Consider the following 16,514-nt stretch of genomic DNA (forward strand, 5'->3'; position numbering starts at 1 on the left):
ATACTTATGTTTGTTGTTTTTCCAGCATCTGTATTTTTATTAAAAAAGAAATCTACAGTTGGTCATTTTTACTTTAAATGCTTTTCTGCACCATCTACAAGATATGTTCTCTGTATTGTCTTAACATCTGTGTGCTCTTTACACCTTTAAATAAAAGTGTACATGTTGTACATAATATTTATTTGTTTGATATAACCATAATTTCTATTTTGTGGCATATTGATAATTTATAATATTTATTCAGTAGCATCAGTTGGGCTTTCCAAATAATCAAAATGGTGCAATATCATATATTTTAATTTACCTCATTTTGAAATCAAAATGTATTCCTAATAAATTCTGCCTGAGTAGATTGTATTTTGTAATTGTATTTTCATTATTTTGTACTTATTTTTGATTTAATTCAAAATTAACAAAAGTTATTAGTATTTAAGTCCCATTATGTACCAATCATTTAAAAAAAATATAATAGCATTAATAATGAAAATTTATTTGAAAGTTGCAACTGTAAATAGTTCACCTTTTATTGAAAAATTCAAATGCAAGAGGCCTATTTAAATTCACAAAAAATGTAATCTAGCATTGAGCCAAGTTGTAAATCTCCCTCTCCTAATTTTTGCTGCAGACCATGTTTCCGGATTTCTCTGGACTTTTTTCCTCATAACGCACCATGCAGGCATCCATCCTCCCCATTTTTCCTGCTGCTGTGGTACAGTCCTAGCTTTTCTCTATGGTGCAGCTTCACCTGGATGCTGCTAGAACATCCCTCTGTGGGTGAGGGAGGGGTATCTGCACGAGTCTTAACTGCGTTGTTTTGGGATTACATCACAAAAATCGTCACAGTGTCCAGTCTGAGCAGGCAAGAAGAGCACTATCAATCTGAGTTCCTTTAGCTAGACTCTGCAAGAACTACACTATCAAGAAGGAGACACCACAGCCCTATTGACTGGTTGGGATACAGAACAAGACAACATACTGCAGGACGACAGACAGGCATCATGACAAAGGGCAAGGTATGAGTTTGCTTTAATGTCATTTTTCTACCGTTAATTGGGACAATTAATTATGTGTAGGCCTATTTGGATTTTCTGAATGGGGTCTAGAGTATTATCTAACAATCAGTTGATATGCGTGTCCTGTACATCCTTTAAGTCCCACTATTGTGAAATGCGTAATGACAAGGCAGGATATTCAGTTGTGAATACAACCACATTTAGTCATTTTATTGAATGATAACTAGAACTTAGCTAGTAGAATTGTGGTTGTGTGTCCTGCAGCAGCCTATAGTATTTATATTCGCAAAACAAAAGCTGTCTTAGAGTGACCTATTAATGACATCTTAATCCTGTTGTAATTTTCATTTGTATTGTATAAATATAGCCTATTGTTGTGACGTTCGAAGCAGCTGAGTGTTATCTGAGTTAATGTGAATAAAATGCGTCACAGGCTGTTTTACCATGTTGCGTCACCATGACAACACATTTCTTTCTGTAGATCTCGTACAACGCTACTGTCTCCTCCTAGTCCCAGTGTGTGTCTCTCATCATTTGTCATCCAGATGAATAGTGTTTAAGATTTCTGTAAATATGGTCGGAACAGTGTTAAGTTGTTTTAAACCTGGTGGTGGTTTTAGACCTGGGTTTTTTAAACATCGATGTTCTGACGATTATGCTGTCTTGTCGAAATAACGCTGATTTCATACGGACTTGGCTTCTACGGGAACGGGATGCACTATTTTATTTTGAAATACGGGGCGATTCCGTATTTTATGGGACGGGTGGCAACCCTAATGCTAGGCCTACTTTATGTTTTTGAGTAGCCTATTTCCATCACTATATGACATCTTTAGGCCTACTTTAAAAATGAGGGGAGAATATTTTGATAATAGGCCTAGATTTTTTCTTTTTTTCAGGGGTAGCCTAGTCGACATACCAAATCTCGTGTCAAATAATGCCATAATGCACATAACGACAGAACACCTGTTATCTAGCCGCTAGAGAACCCGATACTCTGTGACCCGAAAGTAGGCCTAGGCTATGCTTACAGGCTACATGAGAGAGGCACATGGCAAGTCGTTTTAACAATTATAGCTAGACTGGATATAGGCTATTGCAGATATCTGTAGCCTAATTAATTTCTTCCTAATCAAAAAGAACATTTGATATCCACATTGACATTCTTCCTAGGAAAAATGGCATCACTCTTTCCATGTGTATTGGCTTATAATTTCAGATATCCACAATTGCATTTCTGCAATATAATTCTTACTAGGAAGAAGTCCCATTTCAGGATCCAGTTTTCACTAGTCATAATTTTTATTTCAGATATCCAAAATGAAAACCATTCCTGATATCCATAATGTAATAGTAATAATGTATTGTATATATATTGTGTATATTGTAATGTATGTATTTTTAAAATAACTTTATTTCTCCTATACCTAGTCAAAATTAAATTTAAGATAGGCTATGTTTAAATCCTTAAAGAAGTATTTAATTGCTGGGAAGATTGCCTTCTCATAAAACCACAATAAAACTACCAGAATGCACTGCTCCACACCAGCCTAATAAACGCTCTCGCTGGTGGGTGGCGATGTAATGCGAGTGTAGGTCAAAGCCATGAAAACCCTTAACATTTCAACTGATCATGACCATTTATCTTACTAGGCTACTTTTTTTTATTTTCTAAGATGGAGAAACTCCTGCAATATGACTCTCTTGTAATTATCCTGAATAGTAGCCTATGGATTACATTGTGATTCTTTGCACCATAAATGTTAATGTTAATATTTTCAGGGAGAGAGTATCTATGTGTTACGTTTGTATATCCCACTAGTTAACTAGTTAGCTTTACTGACACTCAAGGGAACAGTAGGCTACTTAAGCATATGCAACACCGGTAGTATCTGAAACATTTTATCTTACATTTTACTAATGTTTTTTTTCTGTGAAATATTGTTTTTTAATCTCATTTAGAATGTGTAACAGACTATAAACTAAAAGATAAAACATGTTCATCTTTTGTGCTGTATCAGCTTTCACTTGCAAACAAGGCCACCAATGGCTCCTTCAGTGGAGAAGCCTTAGTGTCACCAGCTCCTCCCAGCTATCAGGAAGCCACCGAGGGTATGACAACACCTTATCCTCCAATATTTAATCATAAAGTTAGTGTTTCATTGTCTTTGGCAAATGCATTTGGTAGTGTGTTTCATGTTTTGTGATGGTGTGGGAGTGATGGGAATGCAGGAGTATATGTTGACTGTTATGCATTGTACATCTTAACCACAAAATAAACATGGTCTTTAGGCACCAGTACTCCTTGCTACAGTGATGTTGAGATGCTCACAGAGTTCACCTGGGATGATCGCAACATCAGGAGGGTCTTCATCCGTAAGGTATCAAAAGCTTTATCATCACATTGATGACAGTATTAGCTGTGTTGTAAATGCTGTGTATCACTGATAATTTACCTCAAATGAACATTATTAAACTTTAAAGGCCAGACCAGCACATACCAGTAAATGTACAATTATGCAATATTTTTTTCATAACTTTATTTCATTTAGGTGTACACTATCTTGATGATCCAGCTTTTGGTCACTCTCGCTATTGTGTCTCTTTTCACATTCTGGTGAGTATTAGACGAATCCTTTAAAAGTCATTCTGATCAAATTCACTGGGTAGTGTACTTACTTAAGACTATATCTCTTTTAGTGACCCAGTGAAGGACTATATTCAATCCAACCCAGGCTGGTACTGGGCGTCTTAGTAAGTGACAGAATTTGTCAGTTTGTAATACACAGTTACTCCATACATTTTTGGATTTATGTCACTTCTATCTAACAAACTATCTAACAATATTTCTGTTGTTTAACAGCGCTGTGTTCTTTGTCACATATCTCACCCTATCTTGCTGCTCTGCACCAAGGTAAGTAAAAAGTTTTAAAAAATAAATGTACATCATTATAAAAAAAACTGTAAATCATCTACATTGTTAAATCTCCAATCTGTTTCTCACTCCTACAGGAGACAGTTTCCATGGAATCTGATTCTGCTTGGTATCTTTGTAAGTACAAGGCAGATATTTGTTTTTAATAAACATGTTCATGTGTAGACTGGACTTTATTTATTAGCAGTGTAGCAAACAGTATATTCATAGATTAACAATATTTGTCAATGTGTAACTTTCACTTCCCAAATGATTGTAAGTTGACAGCTAACATGTCTATGTTAGTCTAATCTAAAACTAATTAATTGATTGATTTTATAAAAGTTAATGCTCTCCAGTCATGACTTGTCCAAAGAGATTTAACAAATGCTTGCATTTTCATGTGACTGTCATATGTCCTGTTACAGACCCTCTCACTCTCATACATGACAGGGATGTTGTCCAGGTACTCTTTTATGTTTTCTCACAGTTTTATGATTGTCATGTGTTACTTTAAAGCAGAAAGAGACAGTGATAATTAGACAGCAATGTATTTTCTTTACAGTATGTGAGGTTGTGTGTGGAGCCAGTGATGTAGGCCTTTATAAAACTGTGTTATGTATTCTGTTTTATATTTCTTGAAACATTTTCAGGACATTTTGTTTGCATGTTTCTTGTTTTAATAGCTTCTATAACACCAAGTCAGTGGTGATGTGTCTGGGCATCACAGTAGCAGTCTGTCTCCTGGTCACAGTCTTCAGCTTCCAAACTAAGGTGACAAAAACACTTTTTCCTTTACTGTACTGTATTTAAGTACTTCATATATTATCTGATATACTGTATGCATGATTACGAGTGAAAATCATTCATGTGTGTCAGCTTTTCACGCTGGATAAACATAGGTTTGATTTCACGTGCTTTCTCCATGCAGTTTGATGTGACATCATACCAAGGCGTGCTCTTTGTCTTCTGCATGGTCATGTTCGTCTCTGGACTGGTGCTGGCACTCGTCCTCCCCTTCCAATATGTAAGTCCGACTATCCAAATCAAGCAGTTACATCAGATGTGTGTCACGTGAGGCTGGAATTTTGGAGGGTTTTCAGACAACCAGGATAAAGTTTCATCAAATACAAATGTAAATTTAAAGTCTGACAAATATTTGATATGAGACTAATGACTCAACTCTGAATATATATATATATATATATATATATATATATATATATATATGCATTCAGATGTTACATAATGGACCTTTCATGTGGTGATCTAAACACCAACATTGCATCTAATCAAGACATTTTTGCCATTTAGGTACCCTGGTTGGATGCCACCTACGCTGTCCTGGGAGCCATACTGTTTACCATGGTAAGAGTACAGACACTGTCAAGCCATTACTTAAAGACATGATCATATTTTGTAGACTATCAAAATCGGAAACAGACAAAAAGATGTCTTACTTGCTGTTTTATTTTCTGTTGCAGTTTTTGGCATTTGACACCCAGCTACTCATGGGGAATAAGCGCTACACCATGAGTCCAGAAGAGTATGTCTTCGCCACTCTCAACCTCTACCTAGATATTATCTACATCTTCTCCTTCTTCCTCCAAATCTTTGGAACTAAACAAGAGTAAACCATCACCCCACCTATCTTACCTACAGACAAGGAATGGGAATTTAGGCATAAATAATAAGAGTATTTTAAAATTTTGGTGATTGTGATGACAATGTTTCCAATTGTAACAGCTTTATTTTTTTGCCTGATACAGATAAGGCCACAACTACTTTGTGAGTCTTGTGTATAGCTATACATGTAGATAGATGTCAGTTTTCACATCCAAAATGTACACAACCTTTCCCTCTTCTCTAGCATGTCGTGAACCCACACCACATTATGGGGTTAGCTTACTAGTTTTACCAACAAGAAACAATCAGTGATCTTCCTCCATTTAACGTAGATAAAGCATACTGTGAGTGTTCATCTGAAGCTGTATGGCTGTCTTTATGTCCTGCCTAGATATCACAAATGTCCTGCAAACAATAGATGTCAGTGCTCTTTAAGAGGTATGTGATCTATAATACATTGTGCATGGCTCTTAAAAAGCCCTAACTATGCCAAGTGTAGTCATCCCATCATTGGGATATTGCTGTGGGTGATGATTTAGTGACATGACTGAAAGCACACACAAAAAAAACTTCAAAGACTTTTCCTATTTTTTCAAGCATATACATTATGGTCTATGTGTTGGTTTTATTCCATTTAACTCTAAGGCTATCATTCATTGCATTCACCTTGTTGTATTGTTTATAATTAGTCATTTTTCTAATATGTGTGTTTAAACCTGAAATATTTTGAATGAAGATTGTGTATAATAATCTTTTCATGAAAGGCTTTTAGTTTGGACATTTCTTGATTGTTGGCATTATAGTCCTTGGTTTTTATTTATATGGAAACGTATTCAGTTGGTTTGAAGTGGTGACACAATCATGATAATAATACAATTATTTAACATTAAACATGACAGTGCCATACATGCACAGATTTACTGTAACTTTTGGTAAGGCCTGCATTTGTGGAGGGGCTTGAATGCTATTTTTCATGACATGACAAGTTTATTTTTTTATGACAGAATGATATATTTCAGAAAGTGTGTGATATAAAAATGGTGAGTTTTAAGCTTGAAATGAATTCATAAGTTGTCTAAAGTGGCCTTGGACTACCTTTTTTTCACGATATTGATGCAGTATATTGAATTGTCCCTGCATTTCACGAAGCATTTGTGTTTCTGTATTGATTTATTAAAGGGTGAATGTGTATGAATGGACTCACAAAGTTTCTCTGATTTAATAAATAATAATGTGCTTTAACACCTCTATGTTTATTTTTAGGTTTTATTTCACCTTTCACTAGGTTCTTATTTACAATGGCGGCCTGACAAGTGACAGAGCCACTTAGGGGAAGGGAAGGAGGGCTAGGGAATAAAATACATGTTACATTTATTTTTGCCTGTCTGTAATACTCATGAAATTCCATTTAAGAAATTATTTTAGGAAAATTGTATATATGCCACTTTTCATAGGACAAAGAGGAGTTTAATTTAAGTTTTATAATTTTAGCTTAGAGTTGTCTTTCTAAATATTCTGAATATTATCCTATGATTAAAAAATCACCTGCTAACAGCATCATTAAAATATGATGCAATTGCTTGGTGTGTTATTTACCAGCACTCTGGTCTTTTCTTATTATTTCGGATGTGTATGAACTTCCTTGTCCCTCTACGTTTATTTTGGAGCCATAGTTCTATTTTTGAAGTATTTTCCTGAAACTAGTGGTCATTTTAATGTTTAGCTCAGTAGGCGTCTATTGATTTGTGAAAATATAATTGTATATAAAATTGTAAATCATAATTACATGTTTTTGCCTTTCTATTGTGCCTGTGTGTTCAGATTTTCCTCTGCCTGTTTGGTCCACACAATTAGTTAGGGGAGATAATGGTATTTAAGGACCATGGCTAGGTAAACGTCATAGTGCTGCTATACCACTCTGTTTTGTATTTAACAAGTTTCATTGGACAAAAATAATATGTGTCTTTAGCTTTCATACTGAACAGGGTTTCTTCATGGTTTGCATTTTTGCCGTCTGTCAAGTCAATTACAGATGGAAAAGAAATACTCAAACGCCTCATTATGATAATAATGATAAATACATATGAGAACACACTTTGTTCCCTAGCTATGTGTTTGACATAGGATTATTTCATTAAAAATATAATTAGAAAATGTAGAGAAGACAAGATCGGATATTTGTCCACACGCAGTGTCCGTGCGACAGATCCACAGAGAACATGAAAGTAACAGAGATAGTAGGCTAACGCTGAATAACTGCGAGCGTGTGGTATCTTACTACTGTGTACATATGATAACTGATAACCGTGTTGAGAAGCCAACTCAACTGCAGGCAGTTGTGACGTGTAATTAAATGGTCTCCTTCAGTCGCAATCAACCAGTAGATGTCGGGTACACTCGGATTTACGACAACCAGTCATCCAATCACAATGTGCGATGGTTAAGCGTCCTATTCAGCCATGTTGTGGTTTTGAATGAGGAAGAAGCGGGAGATAATAGTCTTCAACGAGTTTATATGCAATTTAAAGTCACGTTAAGGATATATAAACAAGTTAGGTTGTGACTCAAAATGATAACCGTTTTCCCGAACGCGTTGGTTGCGACTTGTCGCATTCCTATTGGAATTTATACATACTTCCATTAATTAGCCGTGTTGCTAGCAACGTTAGCTAGCGAGGTAGTTAGCACAGCGTGCTAGCTAGGCAACTAGCTTATTCTCAGCTAGCTAGCTAACGGTTAGCTCGTTTTGTGAGAAAGTAAAATGATAATTGTAAAAAGTGTTAGCCTTTAAAATAGCCTCAGCTAACCTGCTTCGGTTGAATGAAGCGCATTAGCTTAATTTGGTTTGAATATATTGACAGGTAGACTGAAAGCAGCTATAGCGATTTATCTTTAAACCAGTGGCGTTATTTTTAAAACTTTTGAGTCATGTTGAATAAAATCTACGAATGGGTCAGCTTTGGTAATCTTCGCAATGGTGTACCAGCCGCGGAGCACCCTGATGCACACCGGGGATCGGGAGATGGTCCGACGAGGAGGAAAAGACCAATTGAATGGTAACGTTAGGAGCTGTAACAGCATTATTCCCTCGTGTAACCAAAAGTCCGTGTGTTTAACAAACAGTTTGCTTTGAAGTTACTTTATGAGTCAGTAACTACCTTTTCTGTAGAACCGCCATTCTTTCCCTCGCTAGTCATTTAGCTAGTGTTTCAAACGTTTGTTATAATGTGAAGAAAATAGTTTAACGTTATTTTCAAATTGTCGAAATTGATTGACTGTTATTAACTGTAAATGATCGATCTGTTTTCCCCCTTAAGTTTGGAAGATGGACATAACATCGAACAAGATGGCTTAATCATAAAGAAATCTCGAATGGGTAATTAATCACTCACTTTGTTACATGTTATGAAGTGAGTTGTAGCTATATGTGACGATATAGTTATGTCAGATTTACCTACTTACAACCTTGTCTGTTTTAAATTTCTCTAGGAGATCTTATTGACACAGTCAAGGTTGCAGCTGAAGGGGTTAAGAGTCACAGCTTCAGTGTGGCTACATGGATGAGGAACAATGTGAGCCCTGCCTTGAGAAATATACTGCCTGCCTCCCCTGGTCCTCCACCTGGAGAACCTCAGCCACAGCCCTCAACATCAGCAGCAGTCTGGGCTGGGATGCCGGTATGAAATAATGTTTGGGGCCTGAGTGTAGAGATGACAAACTTTTTTTTTTGCCTTTATTTAAACATGTCATATATGTTTGGTTTAAGGTTGTTGAAAGGAACTGTATGGATGATACATTCGCTGCTCCCTCGACAACTTTGGAGTGGAAAACATCCAAATCGGGTAAGATTTTCACTTAAAGCATTATATATTATATATATTAAATATACGCGTTTGCATCAAGGTTGCTAAGGTTTGTGCAGGCTATGAGGTCTTGGAGAGAAGTTATTTATTGTACTGTTTTTTTTTTTTTCTAACTCTAGAATGGTTGCGCAATGAGAAGTCCATCATGGGATCAAAAGTCTGTAGGCGACAAGTGTGCATGAGTCCTACACATCGTGAAGTGCCAAAAACAAATGGGCACTCAGTCAACTTGCCACCCTCCATCACCCCTAAACTACACCCCCCTCCAAGGCTAGGCAGGCCCCTAAACCTCCGACCATATGGAACACCAAGGTATTCCTTACATCTTGGGTTTTACCTGGAGAAATGTTTTCTTCCCATTTCAATAGATGCTTTTTCTGATGTACCATAATATAGTGTGAACTGTTGTCAGTTGATGATGTTCTGATTATCACGCCGTCATTTTGTGTCTGCAGTTTGTATAGTGGGGTGGCAAACAACTCCTGTACCAGCATGTATGAGAAGACCTTTCCCATCAAAGTTGTGCAGAGCCCAACACACAGCACCTCGTCAGGGCGCATGCACAATGCCAGGCCCTGCAGCACAGCACAGGAGGTCAGACATCAGGACAAATGTAATTCACCTTTCAGTTGTTGTGGGTTTTTTTTTGTTGATTTAATGGTTCTCCTCTGTGTTTGTCCAGTCTGTTTGTGACGAGGAGAAGGAGGTCTACAGGCAGCTTCTGACCATGGTCTCTGGTGGTCAGTCGTCTTTCCTTCACAACGGCAGCTCACACGCCATCGTGAGATCACACAGAGATTTGTATGTATCCAATACAAAAACAGTAGACTTTAACCGTGCCATATTTAAACTGTTAATAAAATGTAAAGGTAAACAGGGGGGAAAGAAAGGAGTTCTGTCAGGATTTAGTCACAGGCCAGTGGAGGGCTCCAAAAGCATATAAGATTAACAATACTACTTTATTAAAAACTCTAGATTTTCTGTCAGTTGCTCACTCTGCATTGTCTGGAAGTTTTGAGAGATACTCAATGGTAGTTGCATGTATGTTTGTAGTTGGAACTGGCATGCAAGGAATACAACTACTAGTTAGTAGCCATATTTACTGCAATCACAAACTCCCTACATTTATATGGGTAGTAAATATAACAAAAAAATACATTTTAATACTTTCATGTCTTTCCTTTTTTCAATTTGACTGTTCTGGAGTGTATCTAGATAGTGCCTACTCTCTCATGTGCTTACTCTTGTCACTTTCTCATCAGCACCAGCTTCCTGACCACCAGTCGCAGACTGCTACAGTTCTCTTCCCCTACTGGGTCAGCAGCAGGAGGAACTTCAGAGGGGCCCAGCAGCCCCCCCAGCCCCAGGGTGATGTCTAGCCAGAGCTCTAGCAACCTCCCCAGCCCAGTGGGAGCCTCCAACAGGCCAGAGATCCAGACGTGGTCTGTGGACATGGTCCTCAGCTCCAGCAGAGCAGCCCCATCCCCATCCGCTCTGCAGGATAACTCCTCTCAGGACACGCAATCATCAGGTAAGATTCTCACTCACTTGTGTGTGTACTTAGTAGAGATATAGGCATAGTGAAATGGGATATCATTAATGAATTGAATATTTGCTTGCTCCTGTATTTCTACTTAGGTTGTAAACTTGTCTTTTCTTGCAGCTCATGATGGTGATTCGGTATATTTTGTAAATGAGCAAAAGGGTAAAAAGCAAGACAGCTCAAGGTTAGTATCTGTTTTCACTCAGTGTTGCTATTTTGTAACGTTCTTGTTTGATCACAAGCTATATTTCACTGTAGTTAATATTAATGCAATGTGTAATATGATTAAACGTTAAACAAGCATTGTCAAAGACGTAGATGTGTAAACATGTCATGTTGGATGCTGTTACTTTAATTCAAAATTTAAATTGAATTTATATGAACACGCTATGTTAAGTCTGTGATATCTAGTGGATTGAAAACAATAACTTAACTTCTCAAAGCTTAGAGTCAACTCAAGTGTTATTTTTATACACAACACATTTCTCTGTCTTTACAGTGTGCCATGTTTCCAAGCTGAGTTATGGATCAAAGAATTGTAAGTACACACCATTGTATTTAATTATAAAATTGATCCGTTGTTCACTGATACTATGTTTTGAATAGAGAAAAATGCATATTTTTTGTCACTGTAGGACTAGTATGTATGACTCCCGGGCGAGAGAAAGACGGAGACAGATAGAAGAGCAGGAGGCCCTGGCTGCCCAGCTGCTGCGACAGGTGAGTGTGCACCGCTGAAGCCCTCTTTCACATTCAGTTTTATCATATCAGGTGTTTCTTGACCTCTTCTTATGCCATTAATCTGTGTCATGTTGTTACTGGTTCCCAGCGCCTGTCTGAAGAGGGGCACCGTAGCCCAGATGTGGAGGTCCACGTTCGAGTTCCTTTGGAGAAAGAGGTTCCTTTGACTCTTGTGATAGAAGAACCGAAGCCCTTGGAAGAGGAACCAGAATTCCCTGAACTCACAGAGGTGTGGCCATTGTGTCTTAATGAGCATGCAGTGTTTACCATGTATAGAATTTATTTAGATGACCCACCAAAAGACTTGCTCTCACTTAGAAGATTATGTATTTCTTCCTTTCTTATTTCTTCCATTCTAAAAAGTAGAAAAGCTGTTGAAACTAAGTAAAGAGTGACTAAATGTTTTCCTGAATTGTGTTTTGTTGTGCATGTTGGTTTATTGTAAATTCCTTCAAGCTCACAGTAAGTGCTCTGTTGTTTAAGTTCAGAGCAAATTGTTTTTTCCCCCCACTTTTTTGTTTCAAAACAATAAGACCAGATATAGTCAAAATATTAGAATTCCGAGTATAACAGGGTGTTACAACTAGTGGCTTTTTTTAGTTTTTGCAGGCTGTCAAGCTGTATGATTTTTCTAACTAATTGTAATGTAATGAATATAAGAGTTATGTTAATATTTCCTGCTTTTTTTTTCCTCTTCACATGTATGCTGTCTCTTTCTATTAAGGAAATGGAGGCTGAGGTGAACAGGGGGCTGAGACGAGGTAATCATGAAGTTTTAAGTGAAGGTTTTGGTCTCAGCCTTACACGCAAAGACCTGCAGACACTCAGCAACCTCAACTGGCTCAATGATGAGGTGAGTACACATTAGAGCTTAGATCGGGCCCAAAAAATCAAGCCCGACCCTACCCAAGCCTGTGCACGTTGCGTCTGAGCCCGGCCCGACACATTAACTGTAATTATGAGCCCGAGCCCGATTTAAACCAGACAATTTTTTTCATACGTGGGCCGTTATAACTGACGTTCTCAACTGCAATTCCGAGTTGTTTGAACTACAGAAATCTGTTTTAGAATTATCTTAATGAATAATGCAACAAGGACGAATCATGTAAACTGCGCTGTTTGTTTATTCAGAATGGAATGGATTGCAAATGGATCCGAATGAAGAAACGTTAAAAAAAAAGAAAACTCGACCCTAGCTGCTCCCTCAGCCGAATAGTGTGGGTAACAGATCAAGGCAGCAACATAATCAAAGCCCTGGAACCAAATAGGAGACTTTCTTGTCTCGATCACCTAATTAATACTGTCCTTCGCCACGGTCTGCGTGCTGACGCGCTGGCCGACAACAGTGCTGCAGATGGGGGAGACACGATGTAGCACAGTTTACCTCACACTCAAGTCAGTGCAGGACATTTAGCCTACCCAGAGCTACGGGAGAAGCTGGAGAGGCCCCCCAGCTGGATTTCTCCCCACCGAATTAGGCTAATAAAGTAATGATTAAAAAAAACACAAGCTTGATCAAGGGCCCGGCCCGAGGATAGCGGCGGAAAATATCGGCGGGCCGGGTCAGGTCAAGTTCGGGCTCGGGCAGAGAATCTAAACTCTAGTACACATTATCCTCGAGGTCAAATCTGTGTCGGAATGAACAGCAGGCATTATTTTAGCATCAGGTGGACGCACTCTTTTGTTGCATATGTCAAAATATAAAAATAAAATGATGTTGTGATGTAATAATTGTTGCACAACTGAGCCATACCGTTGTCCTTGTTTGGAATTGAAACTCTCCCTCCTTAACCTCTCAGGTGATCAACTTTTATATGAACCTGCTGGTGGAGCGCAGCAAGGACCCCAGCCTGCCATCAGTCAACACGTTCAACACTTTTTTCTATCCCAAGCTGCGCAGCAGTGGCTACTCTGCTGTCCGCCGCTGGACCAAAAAGATGGACATCTTTTCTAAAGACATCCTACTGGTTCCTGTCCACTTGGGGGTGCACTGGTGCCTCTCTGTAAGTCTTAATGACCATAATTGCGACCTGAAAGTAACAATCTTGTGATTTATATTGCAGTTTTTTATTGGGCAACTCTTTTTCTCAGGTGGTGGATTTCCGTAAAAAGGCTATCATGTACTTTGATTCCATGGGAGGAAACAATGATGAAGCATGCACAATATTGTTGTAAGTTTCAGTATCAGATATGTTTTTTTGTTGAATGGGATATATATTTAGAGAGCTAAACTCCTGCAAATTGATTTTTATGAGCCATCAAAGTGTATTTATACATATATATATATATATATATATATATATATATATATATATATATATATATATATATATATATATATATATATATATATATAATTATAATTCATTTTTGTTTCCCTAGTGAATACCTGCAACAGGAAAGTAAGGACAAGAAAGGCAAAGAACTGGATACCTCAGGCTGGACTCTGCACAGCAAAAAGCGCAATGTAAGTCCAAAACACATGAGGGCGGAGAGCATTAAGTAGTCTGTTTTTATTGTTGTGCCATGTCATGCTGTGTCATCAAACTGCATACTTTTAAGGAATTTTGGGATAGGTTTCCATTATCAGCAGAAAGCTCCAGGTTGTAGGTCTTGGAGCAAACAGTGCCTCCATCCTTGGCCAGACTGTCCAGGTCTAGGCTGCACTGCAGCCTTATTACCAGTTATAATAAGGCATTACCACTTATCACCACTAATTGTAATATGCATGATATTGTTTTGTTTATATTTTAGAGTTTTTTTGTGTGCACCTCCTTTGTAATTACACAGCATGCACAGGAGTAGATTGCATCAGCTATTTGTAAAGCCATCTCCAAGTTTTGTGTAAAGCACCAAAAGGCTCTTGGTAACTAGTAGTTAGTTTGACAAATCATAGGGATTGTGAAGAGGGGAAAGCCCCCCCCCCCAGAACTACATAAAGCAAAAGCCTATAAATCATCTGTTGGCATACAGCCTACTTTGTTTCACTGGCACATCTATAAAGTGGCCAGTATTGAGAAGCAGTGTGTCCTCTAGCTTCAAAACGATGCACCTTTGCAAGCAGTCTTAAGTTGCTGGTTGTATTTAAGGAGCAGCCCAGCCTATAGGGCCCACTAGTAGGTTTTTTTTTCCTGCTTTAGAAATGTGTTTCTCAATTAAACTGTGCTGTTTACAATGTTGCTTTTTGTAACTGTGACCTTATTTTTTTTTTTTTTTTTTTTTTTACACTTTTTACACAAGTGAGCTAGGTCACTGGAGCAAGGATACATCTGAAATATCAAATGAATATTGTGCAAACTCTATTAATGATACTATTGCATTGTCATAAACATCTCATGATAAATGTAGTAGAAAGTGAATTTTCAAAGCAACATCTTAGCAGTTGGTAATTAGTCCATTATTATTGATCAAATATCCTGTCAAACTTGTACAGTTAATTATAGTAATTTTCCACTGTAGAATGTCCAATAACATTTTGATTCCTCCTTTGCTCTCAGGAAATCCCACAGCAGATGAATGGTAGCGACTGTGGAATGTTCACATGCAAATATGCAGATTACATTACCAAAGACAAGCCAATCACATTTACACAGGTAATCACTAACACAGATTTATCTGGTAATCATCATCATAGTGGCATAAACATGTCTTATGTGACCTCTCTTTTCTTCACAGAAACACATGCCCTACTTCAGAAAAAGAATGGTTTGGGAGCTTCTGAACCACAAGCTGTTGTGATATCAGTATGATATATGATATGATGATATGCCATAACGATGGCTGAGCTACTCTCAACAGCAGGATCTACGATCTACGTACAGTAGTCCTGTTCTGGGAAAGACTTGCACACCAGCTGATCAGATCAGGAACCAGCTCTGCTACTCTGCATCCTCTACCGTCTGTCTAGCTCTCAACTGATCTTAGATGATGGGATGTTGCTGGAGCACCAAGCACTGCCTCCCAGTCCTTGTTTTGTTTTTTTGGTGCACCCATGGAGCATCAGTGTAGCAGCTGAAACGCTGCATGTTTTGTAGTGCCCAGCCAGAACTGTACAGACTTGCAAACCATACTCTAAGCTGCAATGTTCAGTTTAATGCAGACATAAAGTTTACATGTTTTGATCTTACAGGGAGATGAGCACATTATGCTGCATCATTTTTATAATGGTAATACTACGTTTTGGTGTCGCTGTCAATGTTTGATACTCTTGGTACGTTCAAAGGACGATTTACTTAACCATGTAAACTGAAATTTGAATGGCCTCTAGTCTCAAAAAAATAGTCTCTTTGTATTTAGGCATGAGACCTTTATTTCATAATATGAACATTTTACCTAAAACAGAACTATTTTTGTAATTAGTTTGATTAAAAGGCACAAAAGTCTTCAAACATTGCCTCAGAGTATGATTTATAATGAAATAGAATGTTTTACCTTGCCACGGAACTGCAAGTGTAATAAAACAGTCTTAGTTACACCTTAAAACACCAGGATAAAGTCTGTTAGACTTGATAAAATTTTGTAAATTAAGGTTCAAAGTCTATTTTATGTATTTCAGAGTCTTCTTTTACAGCAACTTTTGGGCACATTGAGTCTATTTTGAACTGTGTACATACTTAAAACATATACTGGCTCTTGAACAGTGTAATATACTTTTTCTTGACGCATTACTTATATATTTTTTATCTAGGTCCAAGTGTGTTTTAGAAATAAATTCTTGTATTGTGACTGTTCTTTGTGCATTACCTCAAAATCAATTGGTTTGATATAAAAACTGCCACATTTGATAAACATGAGAACCTGGCCGTGTGTCTTGG

General features: G+C 37.7%; 2 protein-coding genes across 2 annotated transcripts; both read left to right on the plus strand.

The window, feature by feature from the left end:
- The first annotated feature begins 736 nt into the window (after positions 1-736).
- LOC116038729 (protein lifeguard 2-like) lies at positions 737-6,795 on the plus strand. The gene is made up of 12 exons (XM_031283328.2): positions 737-1,013; positions 3,035-3,125; positions 3,306-3,394; positions 3,566-3,630; positions 3,714-3,767; positions 3,877-3,927; positions 4,026-4,065; positions 4,356-4,393; positions 4,614-4,701; positions 4,859-4,954; positions 5,242-5,295; positions 5,412-6,795. Exons 1-12 carry the CDS (start codon positions 999-1,001, stop codon positions 5,559-5,561), a joined length of 831 nt encoding a protein of 276 aa, XP_031139188.1. The 5' UTR covers positions 737-998; the 3' UTR covers positions 5,562-6,795.
- A 1,155-nt stretch (positions 6,796-7,950) lies between these two features.
- On the plus strand, positions 7,951-16,500 carry si:dkey-21c19.3 (sentrin-specific protease 1). Its single transcript, XM_031283294.2, has 18 exons — positions 7,951-8,609; positions 8,871-8,929; positions 9,043-9,230; positions 9,320-9,395; positions 9,536-9,728; positions 9,872-10,010; positions 10,099-10,217; positions 10,679-10,947; positions 11,080-11,143; positions 11,459-11,497; positions 11,595-11,679; positions 11,789-11,929; positions 12,425-12,553; positions 13,500-13,703; positions 13,792-13,871; positions 14,083-14,167; positions 15,198-15,293; positions 15,376-16,500. The coding sequence occupies exons 1-18, from the start codon at positions 8,482-8,484 to the stop codon at positions 15,436-15,438; spliced, it is 2,157 nt and encodes a 718-aa protein (XP_031139154.1). The 5' UTR covers positions 7,951-8,481; the 3' UTR covers positions 15,439-16,500.
- The last annotated feature ends 14 nt before the right edge of the window (positions 16,501-16,514 follow it).

The sequence above is a fragment of the Sander lucioperca genome, chromosome 12, assembly GCF_008315115.2.
Source record: "Sander lucioperca isolate FBNREF2018 chromosome 12, SLUC_FBN_1.2, whole genome shotgun sequence".
Taxonomy (NCBI): Eukaryota; Metazoa; Chordata; class Actinopteri; order Perciformes; family Percidae; genus Sander; species Sander lucioperca.

What these genes read in the sequence shown, in the direction of transcription:
- si:dkey-21c19.3 (XM_031283294.2), top strand. Translation starts at nt 8,482, where the DNA reads ATGTTGAATAAAATCTACGAATGGGTCAGCTTTGGTAATCTTCGCAAT. An exon ending in CATAAAGAAATCTCGAATGG is followed by an intron (nt 8,930 to 9,042) that starts GTAATTAATCAC and finishes AAATTTCTCTAG; the next exon opens with GAGATCTTATTGACACAGTC. An exon ending in AGCCAATCACATTTACACAG is followed by an intron (nt 15,294 to 15,375) that starts GTAATCACTAAC and finishes TTTTCTTCACAG; the next exon opens with AAACACATGCCCTACTTCAG.
- LOC116038729 (XM_031283328.2), top strand. An exon ending in GGAGGGTCTTCATCCGTAAG is followed by an intron (nt 3,395 to 3,565) that starts GTATCAAAAGCT and finishes TATTTCATTTAG; the next exon opens with GTGTACACTATCTTGATGAT. An exon ending in GGCTGGTACTGGGCGTCTTA is followed by an intron (nt 3,768 to 3,876) that starts GTAAGTGACAGA and finishes GTTGTTTAACAG; the next exon opens with CGCTGTGTTCTTTGTCACAT.